The 15,745-nt window shown below is 53.2% G+C and overlaps 1 protein-coding gene across 1 annotated transcript in view; it reads right to left on the reverse strand.

Moving 5' to 3' along the window:
• The window catches only part of LOC115500340 (myosin phosphatase Rho interacting protein), a 153,647-nt gene that overhangs the window by 67,623 nt on the left and 70,279 nt on the right, over nt 1–15,745 (reverse strand). The window contains 1 exon segment of the mRNA XM_030294634.1: nt 2,026–2,177. Coding sequence (XP_030150494.1) covers nt 2,026–2,177 — 152 coding nt within the window.

Genomic DNA, 15,745 nt, shown 5'->3' on the forward strand with positions numbered 1-15,745 from the left:
AGACAGACCGCAGCAGCAAGTGTGAGCCAGGAAGTGCAAGTGGTTCTGTGCTGTCACTCAGGCCTGGAGAGTGGCCCTTGGTCAGGGTCCTCTCGTTTCTAAAACTTTAGTCTCCCAACTGTAGGATGAGGGATCTCTTTGTAAAAGACCCCTATACTCTTTTTTTTTTTTTTTTAAGTTTTTTTAAGTTAAGCTCGAACCCATGACCCTGAGATCACGAGTCGCGCACTCCTCTGACTGAGCCAGCCAGGCGCTCCACGCTCTCTACACTCTTAAACCATATGGTTCTAGAATTAAGGCCAGGGAGAGGCAGAGGCAAAGTGGTCCTCCTGTTTGCCCCCAGGAGTCAGAAATGCAAACCTGCCTCTCTCCAAGGGAAAAGGGCTCAGGGTGAACTGGCACCCCCCAGCATAGGGTCACCTGGTCACCCTGCAGTGCAGCTCTGGCCCTCTGCTCCTCCTTATCACAGTGTGGACTTGAAATTTTTTTTTTAATGTTTTTATTTATTTTTGAGACAGAGAAAGACAGACCATGAGCAGGGGAGGAGCAGAGAGAGAGGGAGACACAGAATCCAGAGCAGACTCCAGGCTCTGAGCTGTCAGCACAGAGCCTGACGTGGGGCTCGAACTCACAGACTGTGAGATCATGACCTGAAGTCAGGTGCTTAACCGACTGAGCCACCCAGGCACCCCTGGACTTGAACTTTTGAACTCGGCAAGAACTGGGGACCTTCTGACCAGTATCCTCGCTTCCTCATACAGCAGCCTTAGCCTGAGATCCTGAAGGATAGTGAAGCCCAGGCCAGTGCTCAGTCTTTTTACTTATTGAAACCAAAAGGCTTCATGCTCGATTTCCCTCTATTCTGTGCTGCAATAATCAGCCCAGTACCCCTCACCCCCCAGGTTTCCTTTCTCTCAAAGCTTTCTTAGGTCTTAAAGGACCAACGGGATTTTCCAAGATCCAGTGCCCAAGCTCCTGGCCGGGCTGGTGGAGCCTGCTCACTATGCACATGCTGGGTGGTGAGGTCGCACAGAGCTGGCAAGCGGTGCCCTGGGAGCAGGGACTCGCCGCGTGGGCTTAGGAGCACGGAGCTCTGCCCCCCCGGACCGTCGGCCTCAAACCTGGGCCCCCCTCCTGCTTCCAGGACTCCCCCTGAGCCTCTGTGCATGGCACGGTCAGGGCAGTGGTGTCACTCAGAGACTTTCTTTCCTTCCACCTGGACAAAGAAGCCAGGGCAGCAGCACTGGGGTGACCGCGAGCGAGACGCAGCCTCCTCCCTCAAGGACCTGCTGCTGCTGTCTAAGGAAGCCACGTGTGCACGCAGACAATCTGCATCTTTTCTAAGGGCCAGCCGATGGCGCCAGGTGCCTCAAGGGGGAAGGCTTCCTGGAAGAGTGCACGCTCCGGCTGACTCTACCAGTCTGAGGGATGGAGGGATCATTCCCCACTGAAGGCACAGAGCCAGTGGGCAGCAGGGGCATATGTGGTGACAAGCAGCTCCGTGCTGGGACACGAGGGTGGTGGAGGTGAGGCTGGAGGGCTGTGAAGGGTCCCCCCTCCAGGGCCAGCCAAGGAACCTGGACTTGTTCCCCAAGTGATGGCGTTTTCGGCAAGGTCAGATGAGCTCTGGGACTGAGCCCCTCACGGTTGAGTGACACCAGGTTGGGGAGGCGTGGGAACAGAGGTGGGGAGACCAGCGAGAGGCCTAAAGGAGACGAGGTAGCCCCGGAACCGGGCAGTGCCAGCAGAGGGAGGCGCCCGAGCACACAGGACATGAGGAGACAGCCTTGGTGGGTATGTGGACATGTGGATGACACAAAGGCGGGTGGAGGGGGAGGCCAGTTTCTGGCGTGGTGACCAGGCACACAGTAGCGCTGTGAAGAGAAAGAGGGGACTCAGAAGCGGGGACACATTTGATGAAGAAAGGGACAGCGATATTGCCCAATTTGTGCCAAAGGGAACCGGTCCGAGAACCCGCTGGTGGGCAAGGAGCGCCTCCTCCCGCAACGTGTGGGGCAGACTCACCCGCTGATGATCTCCTTGGTCTCTGCCCGGATGAAATGCTCCTTCTCAGGGGTCAGGATGCACAGGGAGAACTTCTGGCCTGTCCGGGCCTCCCCATCCACCACATCTGTGCACTGGTTCATGTTGATGGTGCCCTGAGGCAGGGTTGTGGGCTGTAAGAAGATGGGGCGGGGAGTCACTCAGGAGCCAGCACTCATGGGTCAGAGTACGGCAGCATGGACTGTCCTTGTAGCCCCCGGCCCTCTCAACCCTTGTCACTTCGACAGGCACCTGAACCTCTCACGGCCGTGTGAGTCCCCAAATACAACAGACGCACGGGGTGGTGCTCTGCCTCGCCGCCACCCTCCTGGCCCCGCTTCCTCCCTACCCATCCCCGGGGAGGAGAGGTGACAGGTCTGTTCTTCTCGGAGGACAGCCAGCTGGACATTCCTTCCTAGCTGGAGAACAATATCCCAGCTGGTACTGGGGGAAGGGGGAGAAACAGGAAGGGGACAGCTCTGGGAGGACAGCTGAGGGGACAGAGGCAGCCAAGAGCCAGGTCTCACAGGGGTTACTGATCCAAGAGAGCAGTGAGAAAAGGCTCCAGAGGAGGTGGTTCTAAAATAGCAAGGTTATTTTTAGAGGCAAGGAGGGGGCCAGAGAGAAGCCACATCCTGGAAGGCAGGTTGTGGGGCTGGCAGGCTGGAGCCACACACATCATAAATGCTTTAAAGGTAGGCCAAACCCACTCGGGGCAGATGACCCACCGTCACCTCCCAGGAAGCACCCACGAGGATTTGCTACAAGGCTGCCTGGCCAGCACCGGAACAAATAAATTTTTTTTTTTTTTTCCTTTTCTGACACTGTTAGACCCTGAGATTCGGGACAGAACGCAAGCAAAGAAGGCTTTAGATTCCTACTGGGGTGAGGGTCAGCAGAGAAGACCTTCCTAAAGAGGATCTGTTACCCCTGCGTCCTGTGGCCCTTCACCTTTCCCCCAAACAGGAAGATGCTTTCGGGAGGGAAACAAGGTGCCGTGGCTGTCACCATGCCAAGGGCAAGAGCTCCCGACCTCACCCAATATGGCTGCCAGCTTTCTGGTCCACAGGAGGGGGAAGGAGTATGCTTTCCAGCTCCAAGAAGCCTTTCCTCATGGAGCCTCTAGGCTCAGCCCGTCCTTCCTTAGGCTCAGCTCAGAATGTGGGCGGCAGGGCAGGAGAGCCAGCTGTTAGTTGGCCTCTGACTTCAGGTGTGGATAGAGAGGGGGCAGAGTCCCACTTCTGAGAGGGGGCACACCCATACTAAGCCTAGCGTGGTCCTTCAGTGAAGCAGACTTGTAGCATCTCTCCTGGGCCCTTCTGGAGAGTCTTTGAGCTGGAAAAGGGAGCTTAGTGGCTTATCCTGCAACCAAGCAGGGAGGTTCTTCAGGAGCAGGGAGCAAGACTGGTAGCCTGGGACACTCCCCCCCCCATCTGTCTTCTGGCTGGGGAGGCCCACAGGCGTCTAGTGCCTGCCCCCACCCCCAATGAGTAGTGCTCCCACGGCCACAAGAACACACCTTCCAACCCAGGGTAGGGCCACATGGTCTTCCTAGGCTTCCCAACCTCCTCAGTCCAGTTCTAGCACCTCCACTCTTCAGAATTTCTAATCCCAGGTCTGCTCTGGCATCATGCCACTGCCCCATCTGAACCCCCTTTGGGCAAACTAAGGGTGGTGACTTCTGCTCTTTTAGCTCAGCGTCCCGCACGCTGAAGCACATGTTCCCCCTTGCCACCGACAAGGCTCACGGATCCTCTGAGGTGGGTCCTTGTGCCTGAAACAAGAACACTGATGCTGTGGACTGCTGTGAGGATCAGGGCCCTGAGCAGGGCCACAGAGGGGAGAGGGGACAGCAGAGGGGCTTTCCCAAGGTCACGTTTCCTCCTTTGTCCTCGATGTCCACCCCAACTTGGACTCGTGGGCGTCACAAGGTGCCAATGTACGCCCACCTGTGGCACATGGAAGCATGACGTAAGTTATCTACCTGTGCTATTGTGCCAACAGCTTATAAGCTATGACACATACGTAACACACACAGGGAAGTTAAAACACACCAACAGAAATTCTAATACTTTTCTCTCACTATGCCACCTAGTGGGCTTATCTTTAGAGACTACTGTGCCAGGGTTCAGGGTCACGAAACTGCTCACCGTCCCCTCTTGCACAGTAGTTGTGTTTGCTGGACACGTGGCCACCGGCCACCAGCAAGATTTCCCAGCCAGCCCTGCAGCTGAACGCGGTCGTGGGACCTCGTCACCAGTCGTACCCTAAGACTTCCTACGACCTCTTTGTGCCTCAGTTTTGTGTGTGTGCAAAATGAGGTCTCTACCTCCTTCCAGGCGAGCTTTCAGAACTGTCAATAAAAAGCAAAGACATAACAAGCTATGGCCAAAGGAAACGAATGTTTATTTACTATCTGTGTGTCAGGGTCTTATCGTAAGTACGACCTCTTCCACGCCTCCTTAAATATTACTTATGAGGCAGGCACTGTCTAATCCTATTGGACATGTGGAAAAAGGGAGCAGAGTCCACAGCTCCTCCTGAGTCTGCACAGTGCCACCGGGGAGAAGCCTCACCAGCACCGGGGCCACCGGCTGTGAAGGTGCTCACTCTCCCGGGCGATCACCACTTGCTGGGCCCGGGGCCAGCACGTCCTCTTACTGATACTCCCACAGCCCCCCCCCCCCCCCCCCCCCCCCCCCCCGCCAGGCTGCCAATACCGCCACCCCCATGTGCTCCTTCACTAGTCTGCCCTCAAACCGTGGACCTGGTCAACCAAAGGTCTCCAGAGAGCCCCCAGGCACAGGTGTGGCCACACCCTTCTGCATTCTCAGAGCTGAGGAGAGAGAAGACCCTTGACAATCCAACTCCCGGCCAGACCAGGCCTCATGCTTAGAAAGCGAGGGCAGATATCCAGGCTAAAATCCACATCCAGCCAGAGGGAACCCCTCACCCCAACACTGTCAGCAGAGCTCAGCTCCATCTGACAAGCTCCCTGCCCTCAGTCTGTACCTCCAGAGGTTACGAATCCAGGCCTCCGACGAGGCCGAGCGACACCTAGTTTTGCTCAATTTCAAAAAAGAGGTGGCTGTCTGCAGGCCACCCAACTCTGCTCTGTTGCCAAGTTATGGGTAGGTCCTCAGCCGGCAAAGTCACCAGATGCTCTCCAGCCACCTGGGGGCTTCCCGTCCTCTTCTGGCCTCCACACACGTCAGCCTGGATGGTAGGGCTGCATCAGTGTCAACTAATCCCAAGGCCGAAGACCACAGAAGCATAAAGTGACCAAGCGGGACGGCTAAGAGCAGGGCCTCTCTCCAGGGATGTGAGCACACCCTGCTGAGAACCCAGCCCTTCTGTCATTTGCCCCCTGGCCCACAAAAGGCCAAGGGAACCTCTCCCCACTGCAGCCGGGCACCTGCCAGGGGCTTGCTTTGGAAGACGCTGCCACAGCAGCCTTACCACCTGGAGACCCTCCACGCCCACCCATCCCAGGCACTTTAGGGAAAACAGGCCTCCTCCACTTCTTGTTGGATCTAGAAGTTTGGGAAGTTTCTAAGAGCCAGAGGGAAAGAAGAGGAAAGTAGCACAGATGTACAAGGAGAGGCCAGTTAGAGCTCTCCATGGGGGTCCTTCCCTCCAGGCAGCTGTGCTTACAGAACCAGCAGCCAGGCAAGACTTGGATGGACCGGGACCACTCCAATTTACACCCCCTCCCCCATTCAGATGGGGAAACAGAGACAAAGGCTTTCCCCCAGGGCAAAGTAGTGCTCACAAAATCTTAACCCAGTCAACTGCAGGTCGTGCGACAGTTCGTGTATTTCAAGCGAATCTGCTCATGACTGACAGAGAAGAGCGCATTTCACTTTGGGATGAACAGCTGCATGGGCACACACACACGGGATGAAAAATTACGGGGCAATACTTTCACCGCGTGCGCTGCGTTCTGTATTATGTTCTCTCACACTCCCCACGACCCACTTGAGGAGTAGGAAAAGCAGTGCTACCCGGTGGTGACAGCGGTCAGCCAGCACGTCTCCAGGCTGCCAGAAGCAGGGGCGGAATATTCTCCAGGAAGGACAAGACTCTACCTTTCAGTAGGAGCTGCCGCGGCAAGAATAATATTGTCTTCCGGGGTTGGGCAGGCTCTGAATAAGTAGTTACAGGTTCACTCTGATGACAGCCACAGGAGGAAGGCGCTCTGACAGGCTCGACCCACAGATGCCCAGGCTGGGGCTCAGAGCGGGAAAGGGGTCTGGGGTCACCCAGAGCAAGGGTGGCCCGCGCTTACTGCAGAACCTGTCAGCAGGCAGGAGCAGAGAGAGCCCTCGCAGGAGCATGACCTCCTCCACCCTCCCCAGAGGTGACCATAACGGCTCCCACAAGCTCCTGTACGGAGGCCTCCCTGGCGGCCACACCGGAGGCATGGTCAGGCCGCTAGAGCCAGGTACAAGGAGAGAGCACATCCTTTCTTTGGGATTAAGGAGGTTAGATCTGAATTTCCTCTGCAAGGAAGGTGGCCCTTGGGGAGCTCTGCTGAATACTGCTCCCCATCTCAGGCGCCCCTGGAACCCCGCTCCCTGAGAGGAACACGCGCTGGTCAGGATCACAGAGACTGTCCCTTGGCTCTTCCTGCTACTGCCAAGCTGCTCAGAGTCCTGAGTCTAACGAATCATGAGTCCCTCCCTCAAGAGGTGGGACACCAAATGCCATCCAGGTGTAGACTGGGCCACCTGACTCTCAGCACCTGACTCTCTCCAAGGCCACAGTTCTCCCTAGTGAGCAGCTCTCTTTACACGAATATCCTCAAAGTCCAAGTTCGCAAAGGAAACTGGCAAGACCCATGGAAAAGGGGTCTTAAGACATACCCACGAATCCACCCAGGATTGGAGTGAGCAAAAGCCGCCCCCTCACCCCTCTGAGAGCTCAGAGAAGCAAGCGCCTTCCACCAACCTCGGCCAAGGGCCCCAGCAGGTGCCCTCCACACAGAACTCCTTTCCTCCTGTTCCTTGCCTGGCAAGAAGCCAGCAAAGTCCCCCGCCCAAGCATTCTCCCACGCATTCCGCAGTCCTCGTGGTCTGTGGGGTGGCTCACAACCGTCCTTCACACCCGCGGTCTCGCCACAAGTCTTCGGGTGCCAGGTCTGTTTCCGTGGCCTCACGTGGCTGCTCTGGAGGGAGAGCCCCCTTCTGCACCCCCTCTGCCCTTTAGGGACTCCAACATGAAACCTGACTGCTGCAACTCTGCCTACAGGAGGAGGCCGGGCCAACCAGGCTGGGGGCTGTGGTGTGGGAGCCTGTCACCTGTGCGCCCAGCACCCCAGGAGAGGAGGAGCCAGATGACTGAGCCTCTAGCCCCTTATTCCCCACAAAGGCTCAGAGACCTAATGTAGCCTCTGGGCTTTACGTTTCTAGAACCCAACGAGCCAAGAAGTGCACCACCTCTGGTACAGAGCCTTACATCTGCCGCTCACCACATAAGTCACCTTGGGCAAGCTGCCGACTTTAAGCCTCAGTTTCCACAAGTGTAAAACAGGAGTAGCGATATCCCTTACTTCAAATGTAAAATGAAGCAGCTACTGTGGACAATATTCTGGAGGTTCCTCAAAAAGTTAAACATGGAGTTGCCACATGACCCAGCAATTCCGCTCCTAGGTTTATACTCCAAAGAACTGAAAAGAGGTGTTCAAACAAAACCTGTACACAAATGTTCACAGCACCACTATTCACAATTGCCCAAAGGTGGAAACTGCCTAAACGTCCATCAATTCTAGTCATACAACAGAATGGTGTTCAGCCCCAAGAAGAATGAAATACTGACACGTGCTTCAACACAGATGAGCTGAGCCCTGAAAACATTAGCTAAGTGAAAGAAGCCAGAGACAAAAGGACACATACTGTATAATTCAGCTTAGATGAAATATCCAGAACAGGCAAACTTATAGACATAGAAAGCAGATTAATGGTTGCTAGGGGATGAGTGGGGGAGTGGGGAATGATGAGTGACTGCTTAATGGGTAGGAGATTTCCGTTTGGAGTGATGAGAAAAGTTCTGAAACTAGACAGTGGTGATGGTTGCACAACATTATAAATGTACTAAATGCCACTGAATTGTACACTTTGAAGTGGTTAAAACAGTACATTTTTGTGTTGTGTATATTCTACCACAATAAAAGAAATCCCTTACCTCACAGAGTTGTTCACAGGAAGTGAGGGCTCAGGGCTGGCACATGACCCAGGCTGCCTCCCTTGTTGTTTCCCAGCGCGCGCGCGCGCGCGCGCGCGCACACACACACACACACACACACACACACACACACACACACACTCCCCACTAAGCAAGGGGATGGTGGAGAAAAGACCATTTATTCAATACATTTTCTGACTGCTTGCCCCACGGAAAAGAGAGGAAAGCACCGGACACATCTGTCTCCTACCCAGGGACAGAGAAGAGGCCAGCAGGGTGAAGAGAACGGGCCTGGCTGAACAGGAGGGGCCATGGGCCGCCCTCTCCCTGAGAAGGGAGGAAACGCCAGGCCTCCAAGCCCACACTGGAGGCCAGTGACTGGTCCTAAGATGGCCAAAAACAGGCTCTTGAAAATGATGGGCCAAACCAAGGGGTTTATCCAAGGGCAGCAGAGCAGTTTAGTTTCATTGTCTGTGTCTCCCAGGCGCTACGTCAAGGCCCCGGGAAAGATCAGAGTCTGGTTTCCCCATCACACTCCAATGCGGCCGGGTGTCTGCCCTTCTTTGGAGCACCAGACACTTCACCTGCACTGTGGCCTAGCCCTCCTCCCCCGCCAGCTCCCAGGCGCAGGCAGGCCCACACGTGAGTATCACACCCATCTCTTTCTCACTGCCCGCCCCGGAGTCATCCCACTGCTCACTGATCCCAGTCGAGCCAGGGAGCTGGGAGCCTCTGGGATGTGTTCTGTGGGAGGCACGCAGAAGCAGCTGGCATCCAGCGGGAAGGTCTGTGGTTTCTATTCTCCCAGGCACGGCACTCAGCTCCTCAGCACTGTTCCACAGTTAGGACCCAGGCCTAGGGTGGCCTCGACTCTGCTGGTCTCCCCATGGTCGCCAGTACTGGTCCAAGAATGACCTTTCATGAGCACAAATGTGGCCAGGGCATTTTCTGTCTTAACTGCTCCCGTAGCTTTGAGCCCAAGCTCTCTGCCCCATGTTTGAGGCCCTCAGGAGCCCCGTCCTCACGTCCTGCCCAAGCTTACAGGCCTAGGTGACCCACTGGTGAATAGGCTGGCCTCCTTTATAGCCATCTTCTGCCAGAGATGCCTGCCTCACATCCCTCATCTCCTCTCTGAAGGAAAGAGCCCTGCATGTAGCCCTGAGTCCACTTTCGGGTCTGCCCATCTCTTCTCCACAATAGATGGTGAGGTCCTCAACAAAATTAATTTGATTTTCCTCTATATGCCTACATTGGCACCATTCAAAATGAGCTTCAGCACTTATTTTTGAATGATATATGGGAAAAAAAACCCGACCCCTCTAAGTTTACGTTGCAGATTCATTGTATAAATACTATGCTTTATTTATAAATATTCTGTAACATATGTACCACAACATTCTACTTATAAATATGTATTATTTTATTGGTTATTTTATTTGAGAGAGAGAGCGAGACAGAGAATCCTAAGCAGGCTCCACCCCATGCCCCTGAGATCATGATAGCCTAAATCAAGAGGCAAGATGTTCAACCGACTGAGCCATCTAGGTGCCCTTGAATATGTATTATTTATAAAACAGGAACACCCAACCTTGCCCAATCTCATTTTTGCTAAGTGGGTAGCCGGATGCTCCATGTGCAAAGGTAACAAGTCCTCCACCATCTGAGGGCCATGAAGTGCAGGAGCCTGAAGGAGGAGCGGGGCCCAGAAAGGGCCCGACCACCAGAGGACCACGGTGTGCAGCCACCACCCCTGGGGCCAGCAGATGATAAAGATGAAACGCAAGAGGTGGGTGTGGCCATACCGCATTAATCCCATTTGTAGGAAATGGCCAGAGCACGTAAATTGACAGAGACAGAAAGTAGATCAAGGTTGCCAAGGCCTGGGGGAAGTTTAGGGGATGACAGATAAGGGGTACAGGGTTTCTTTGCGGGGGTGGGGGGGATGTTCTAAAATTAGATGGCTGTACAATCTTGTTACCACACTAAAAGCAATGACCTATATACTTACAAGTAAAACAAAACAAGACATTGCACAGGTACAGAAATAATCGGCACATGGCAGCCCTTTCAGAGGCCCACGCTGCTCCACTCAGGCCCCTGCAGGAAGAACACTCACAGCCTGCTGCCTCCAACCTAGGCCTGGAAGGCGCCTGATGCCCCTCCCTCTGTCACGCGTCTCAGACGTGGAGGCCACGGCCCAGACGGACACAAGGACTAGAGCCCGGCTTTCCAATTCCTAACCCACCTCAACACATTACCTCTACTGCAGCAGCTAGAGCCAACCACCCCCAAAGAGCTAACTTGCAGCCTACCAGGCTCCGACAACAGGCGTCTATGCGGAACACATAGCAGCTCTGAGCTCCTGCCAGAGATGATGATGCTCCTGTCCCTGGGAGGTTCCCTTCAAGATTTGGCTCTGGCCTCAACCAGGGGCAGTATGGGCTTTCTGAGGCATTCAGGGCTTCCACAGATTCAGCAGAAAGGGACCCACAAATGGGGGAACACTGGCTAATCCCAAGCAGCAATGAGAGCTGTGTCCGGTGCCGTGGCCACATCGGGGCTGTAGCCTGGGAGCTGCAGGAAGAGAGGGGCTGCCCAGCCCAGTACAGTACATGCAGGGAGTCGGTGGGGTGCTGTGGAAATGACCCACTAAGGGCTCTGTCAACCAGCCAAACTCACTGCCTTTGTGAAGCATTGTTAGGGTTGGCTAAACTTCTTTTTTTAAGGGAGAAAGAATACAACAAGGACCTTTTTCACTTGCTGCCAATGCCAGGAAGTTCCTTCTCACACCTGCTGTGCCAGACTGGCCTGCTGGCTTGGGCCGCTGGCTGGGCAGCAAAGACGTCTAGGCTCCCACCAAGCAGCCAAGGGCCCTCAGCTCTCCTTGGGAAGCCATCACTGCCCAGCCAAGGCTCACCTTGCTCCTAAGACCGGGGGCAAGGGAAGACGGGAAAGGGCAAGGCAGGCAAGGGAAGACCTTTTATCCTCCTCACTCACCCAACCAGGATGAGAGCAGGACTCCACAAGAACCAAGTGCCCACTATACCGTATATGACAATTAACTCATGCTGAATCGAAGACCTAAATGTAAGAGCAAAAATATACAACTCTTAGAAGACTGAGGCAAACAGCTTCGAACAGTGGATTTGACAAGGATTTGGACAGAACACCAAAAAAGCACAGGCATTAGAGATAGAAGAAACGAGACTTCATCAGAATTGAAAACTTTTGTATGTTGAAGGACACTGTCACAAGAATGGACAACCCACAGAATGGAAAAAAATATTTACAAATCACACATCTGATAAAGGATCAACATGAAGAACATATAAAGAACTACAACTCAACAGCAAAAAAAAAAAAACAAAAACATATGAGCTAAAAATTTAGATAGACATTTCTTCAAAAAAGATAGAAAAATGGCCAATAAACACATGAAAAGGTGCTCAACACCAGTTATGAAGGAAATGCAAATTAAAACCACAATGAGATACCACCTCACACCTACCACGATGGCTTTAATACAAAAGAAAAGAAAAGAAAAGAAAAGAAAAGAAAAGAGAAAAAGAAAAAAACAAAAAACCTGAAAACAACAAGTGTTGGCAAGGATAAGGAGAAATTGAAACCTTTGTGCACTGTTAGTGGAAAGATAAAATGGTACAGCCCCTGTGGGCAACAGTTTGGCAGTTCCTGAAAAAATTAAACACAGAATTACCCTATCATCCAGCAATTCCACTTCTAGATATATCCCCAAAAGAACCGAAAGCAGGGATTTGAACACATATTTGTATGCCCATGTTCATTTCAGCATTAGTCACAACAGCAAAAAGGGAGAAACAACCCAGTGTCCACTGATGGATGAACGATAAACAAAATGTGCCCCCTCCCCCCACAGGAATATTATCCAGCCACAAGAAGGAATGAAATTTTGATACATGCTATAACAGGCACGAATCTTAAAAACATTACATTAAGTGAAATATACCAGACACAAAAGGACAAATATTAGTGTTTAACTCCTAGGGGTTCAGTTGGGAAGATAAAGATGGAGGACCCTGATGGTTGCACAACAGCATGAATGTACTTAACGCCACTGAATTGCACACTGAAAACAGCTAAGATGGTAAATTTTGTGTTATGCATATCTGAAGACACACACATGCAAGTGCATACACATCCAGGCCAAGCTGGATTCCCACACTGGGAATAACCGCAACATGAACAGTAGAAACAGAAACTGGGCAATGGGTAGAAAGAAATGCGTCATTTCAGCCAACACGCTCCTTGTCTACAGGCGGAGTCTGGCCAACTGTAGCCCAGTTACAGCAGCCTTGCGTGAGGTCTCCCCAGCGGGTACGGAACAGAGGCAGCAGTGGGCATGAATCTCAACCCTCCCACCCTCCAGCTTCCTATTCCTCCCTCTCCCCATTTCCAATCCTCACCTCGAGGACAGGAGCAGCGCCTCTGCCCCCAAAGGATGGACCCCAGAATCTTGCCGGGGATCAATACTCTCCTCTAGGGCATTGATACTTCAGAGCACAGCTGGACCTGGACAACATAAGAACTATCTTTCTGATAGGTGTGGTGACCTCAGGTACAAACTATGTACGAATGAGCATCCGTTACAGGAATGAGCCTTTTGACTTGAACACGATTAGTAAGGTTTAGCACACTGGCCAAGTTCACCCAGAGCCCCAAGCTTACTTCCCTAGCTCCAGACCTTGAAGTAAATCAATCTCCTCCCCCCACAATGGAACCATTAAATCCTGCCTTTATAGTTTTGCCTTTCTCGGTTTCCACCTGGCACCTAAGCCCCCTCCTCCTCCCCAGTTCTGTTGCCTACCTGCCTGCGCAAATGTCCCTTGTCTCCGCCTCTTCTCCTGGTATGTCCCATAGCCCCTACACTTTTTGGAGGCTGACGTGGAAGACTCCTGGAGGAAGTACGTTATCACCAGTCTGACTCACAACTGGACCTGTGGGCCTGTGGCCCCCACCTAAATTCTCGGGGCTCTGACTCTAGCTCCACTTTATACTTTTAATCCCATCTACTGACAGTGAAGGAAGTCTTCAAGGCCCTGCCTAAAAGTCCATGTAATCACCTTAGAACTGGCTAGACAAATGTTTAGGAATAGACAGCAGGTATTTACTGAGCACCTACTTTATGCCAGGCATCCACTGTGCTTGGTTGGTGCAGGGGAGAGGTGAGAACAAGTCAACGGGCCACCTTAGTAAAGCTCACTTCATTCTCATGGTGATAAACGTAAATAAAAAGAAAACAGAGCAGTGAAATAAATGACTGAAGGAAAGGAAAGCAAGTACAGGGCCAGGGAACGCCTGGGGGGTGGACCCCACGGAGGCCAACAGAGGCAGAGTGGAGGAGAAAGTAGTGCTGAGGCCGTGGGGCAGGGACAAGCTGGGGCCGGCCTGAGGAAGCTGGTGGGCAGGCCTGCTGGAGGACTGGAATGAAGGGGGTCCGGGGTGGCCACAGCCAGCCTGGCCCGGAAGACATGACCTGCCAAGGACGTGTGCCAGCAGAGGAGGCCTGGCTGTAGCTCACAAGAATACTCTGACCCCAGACAAGTGAGGCAGGCAGATGAAACGGTGGCCCAGACTGCGATGCTGATGGTGTGGGGGGCTGCATTCAGGTTATGCTGAAGGTAGAGCAGAAAGGATTCAAGGCCTATGAGGCTAAGAAAAAAAGAGCAGACGGGGATGACTTTTAGGATTGGGCCTCAGTGACTCAGGGCTAGAGCAGGTGCTAAACTAAAGGACTAATTTTTCTCTCCTTTTCTTTTTTTTTTTTTTTTTTTGTGCTTCGCCTATATTTCCAGCTACCTTTTTTCTATCTCCCTGCTTCATAGAAAGTATACCTTCCTAGGCTAAAGCCAAGTAATGGGAGGCAGGCAGGCAGAACAAGAAGTCAAGTGGAGCCATAGAGGCAGGGAGGCAGGAGCCTGTGTAGACTGTCAAGGCTGGAAAGGCCTCTGGGAGACTGCTAAGGGCTGGCTAACAGGACAGTCTGTCTGGGGCAGGGGTGAGGCAGGAAAGGGAAGAGGATGTCCAGGGGTAGAGGACAGAGCAGGAGCACTGGTGGGGCAGAGTCTGAGGGATGAGGCAGGCTGAGGAGGGCGGCAATCAGGAAAAGGACTTAACTCAGCTCTCCTGTCAGATGCAAAGGAGATGGAAGCAATGTGTCTGTGGTCAACAGTCCTATGTCACTTCTCAACAGAAAGAGCTTCCTTCTGGGAGAGGATCATGTCCATTAGAGTGAAAGCCTGAGACATCAGGTACCCAGCAGGCAGTGAAGCGGGCCCCTGAGGGGTCAGGTGACCGAGGGGCACACAGGCAGATGGGCAGAACTGACCCCAGGCCCATGAAGCCCAGGGTCACCGAGAGGCCTTCAGGAGGCAAGGGGGGGGGGGGGGAAGAATCATGTGAGCTGGGAACAGAAAGGCTAGTGCCGGTGCCACCAAAAGAAATGCCCAGCTCCTCCCTTGTGGATGGGGGCCGGGCGGGATTTGGCACCTGCCGCCCAGCCCCAGCAGCAGCTCTGTCCGCCCCTGCTCCCCCCTCAATCCATCCCCGCCTGCTCCACAATGCCGCTCCAGGCAGCCCCAGCCCCAGTCCAAGGAGGCCATCTTCCTCCAGTGGAAGGAGCAGAGAGAAGGTGGCTTGAGAACAGGGCTCATACAAGTCAGGGCTCAACAAAGGCCAGAAATAAACAGAAAGAACCTGGTTCACAGGAGTGACAAGCAGTGGAGAGAAGGGTCCCAAATTGAGTCTTACACGAGTAGACCGAAGGGGCCAAGGCGACTTAACCTAGGGAATGAGGGCTGACTGAGGAGGGGCTAAGGATACAGAACAGGGCCGCTGTTGCCAAAAGTTATTAATTCAACAGACAGGCACTGGACACTAGGCCCTGGGGACAGTGATGAGTAAGACGTGGCACCTGCCACACGGAGGCTGGCGCTAAAATGAAGGTATGAACACAGCCTGTGGGAAGCAGGGTATGAGGACGCCAAGAACAAAGGAGTCAAATGTCCTAAAGGCTTCTCGTGGTACCAGGATCAGACCTGTCCAGCAAGGTCCCCACAGGACGGGCTAGGCTGAAGGGGGCAGGAGGTGCTGAGACGGAATTCAGCTAGAGATGAAGAAGGGCATTTACTAAGGCTCTTTCAATAAATGAACATTTTGTCCCCATAAATCTGAGTCTGGCATCATCTCCACTGTGGATGCACAGAAAAAAAAAAAAAAAAACACTTAGCAAAGCAAAGCAGCTACTACCAACAGCGTTCATCCACTTAGGTATGTACGGAGCACCTACTATGTGCCAGGCACGCTCTCTAGGCATTGGGAACACAGCACTGAACAAAAGCGACAGAATCTCTGACCTCATGAGGCTGACCTTCCAGGCTAGAGTCAGCAGGTAAAGTCAGTGAAGTATCAGGTTGTGGAAGGGCCAGAGTGGAAAATGAGGCAGGAGCAGGGATGGAGGAGCTTGGGGGAGGGGAGAGGGGTC

The sequence above is a fragment of the Lynx canadensis genome, chromosome E1 (genome assembly GCF_007474595.2).
Source record: "Lynx canadensis isolate LIC74 chromosome E1, mLynCan4.pri.v2, whole genome shotgun sequence".
In the NCBI taxonomy this organism is placed as follows: domain Eukaryota; kingdom Metazoa; phylum Chordata; class Mammalia; order Carnivora; family Felidae; genus Lynx; species Lynx canadensis.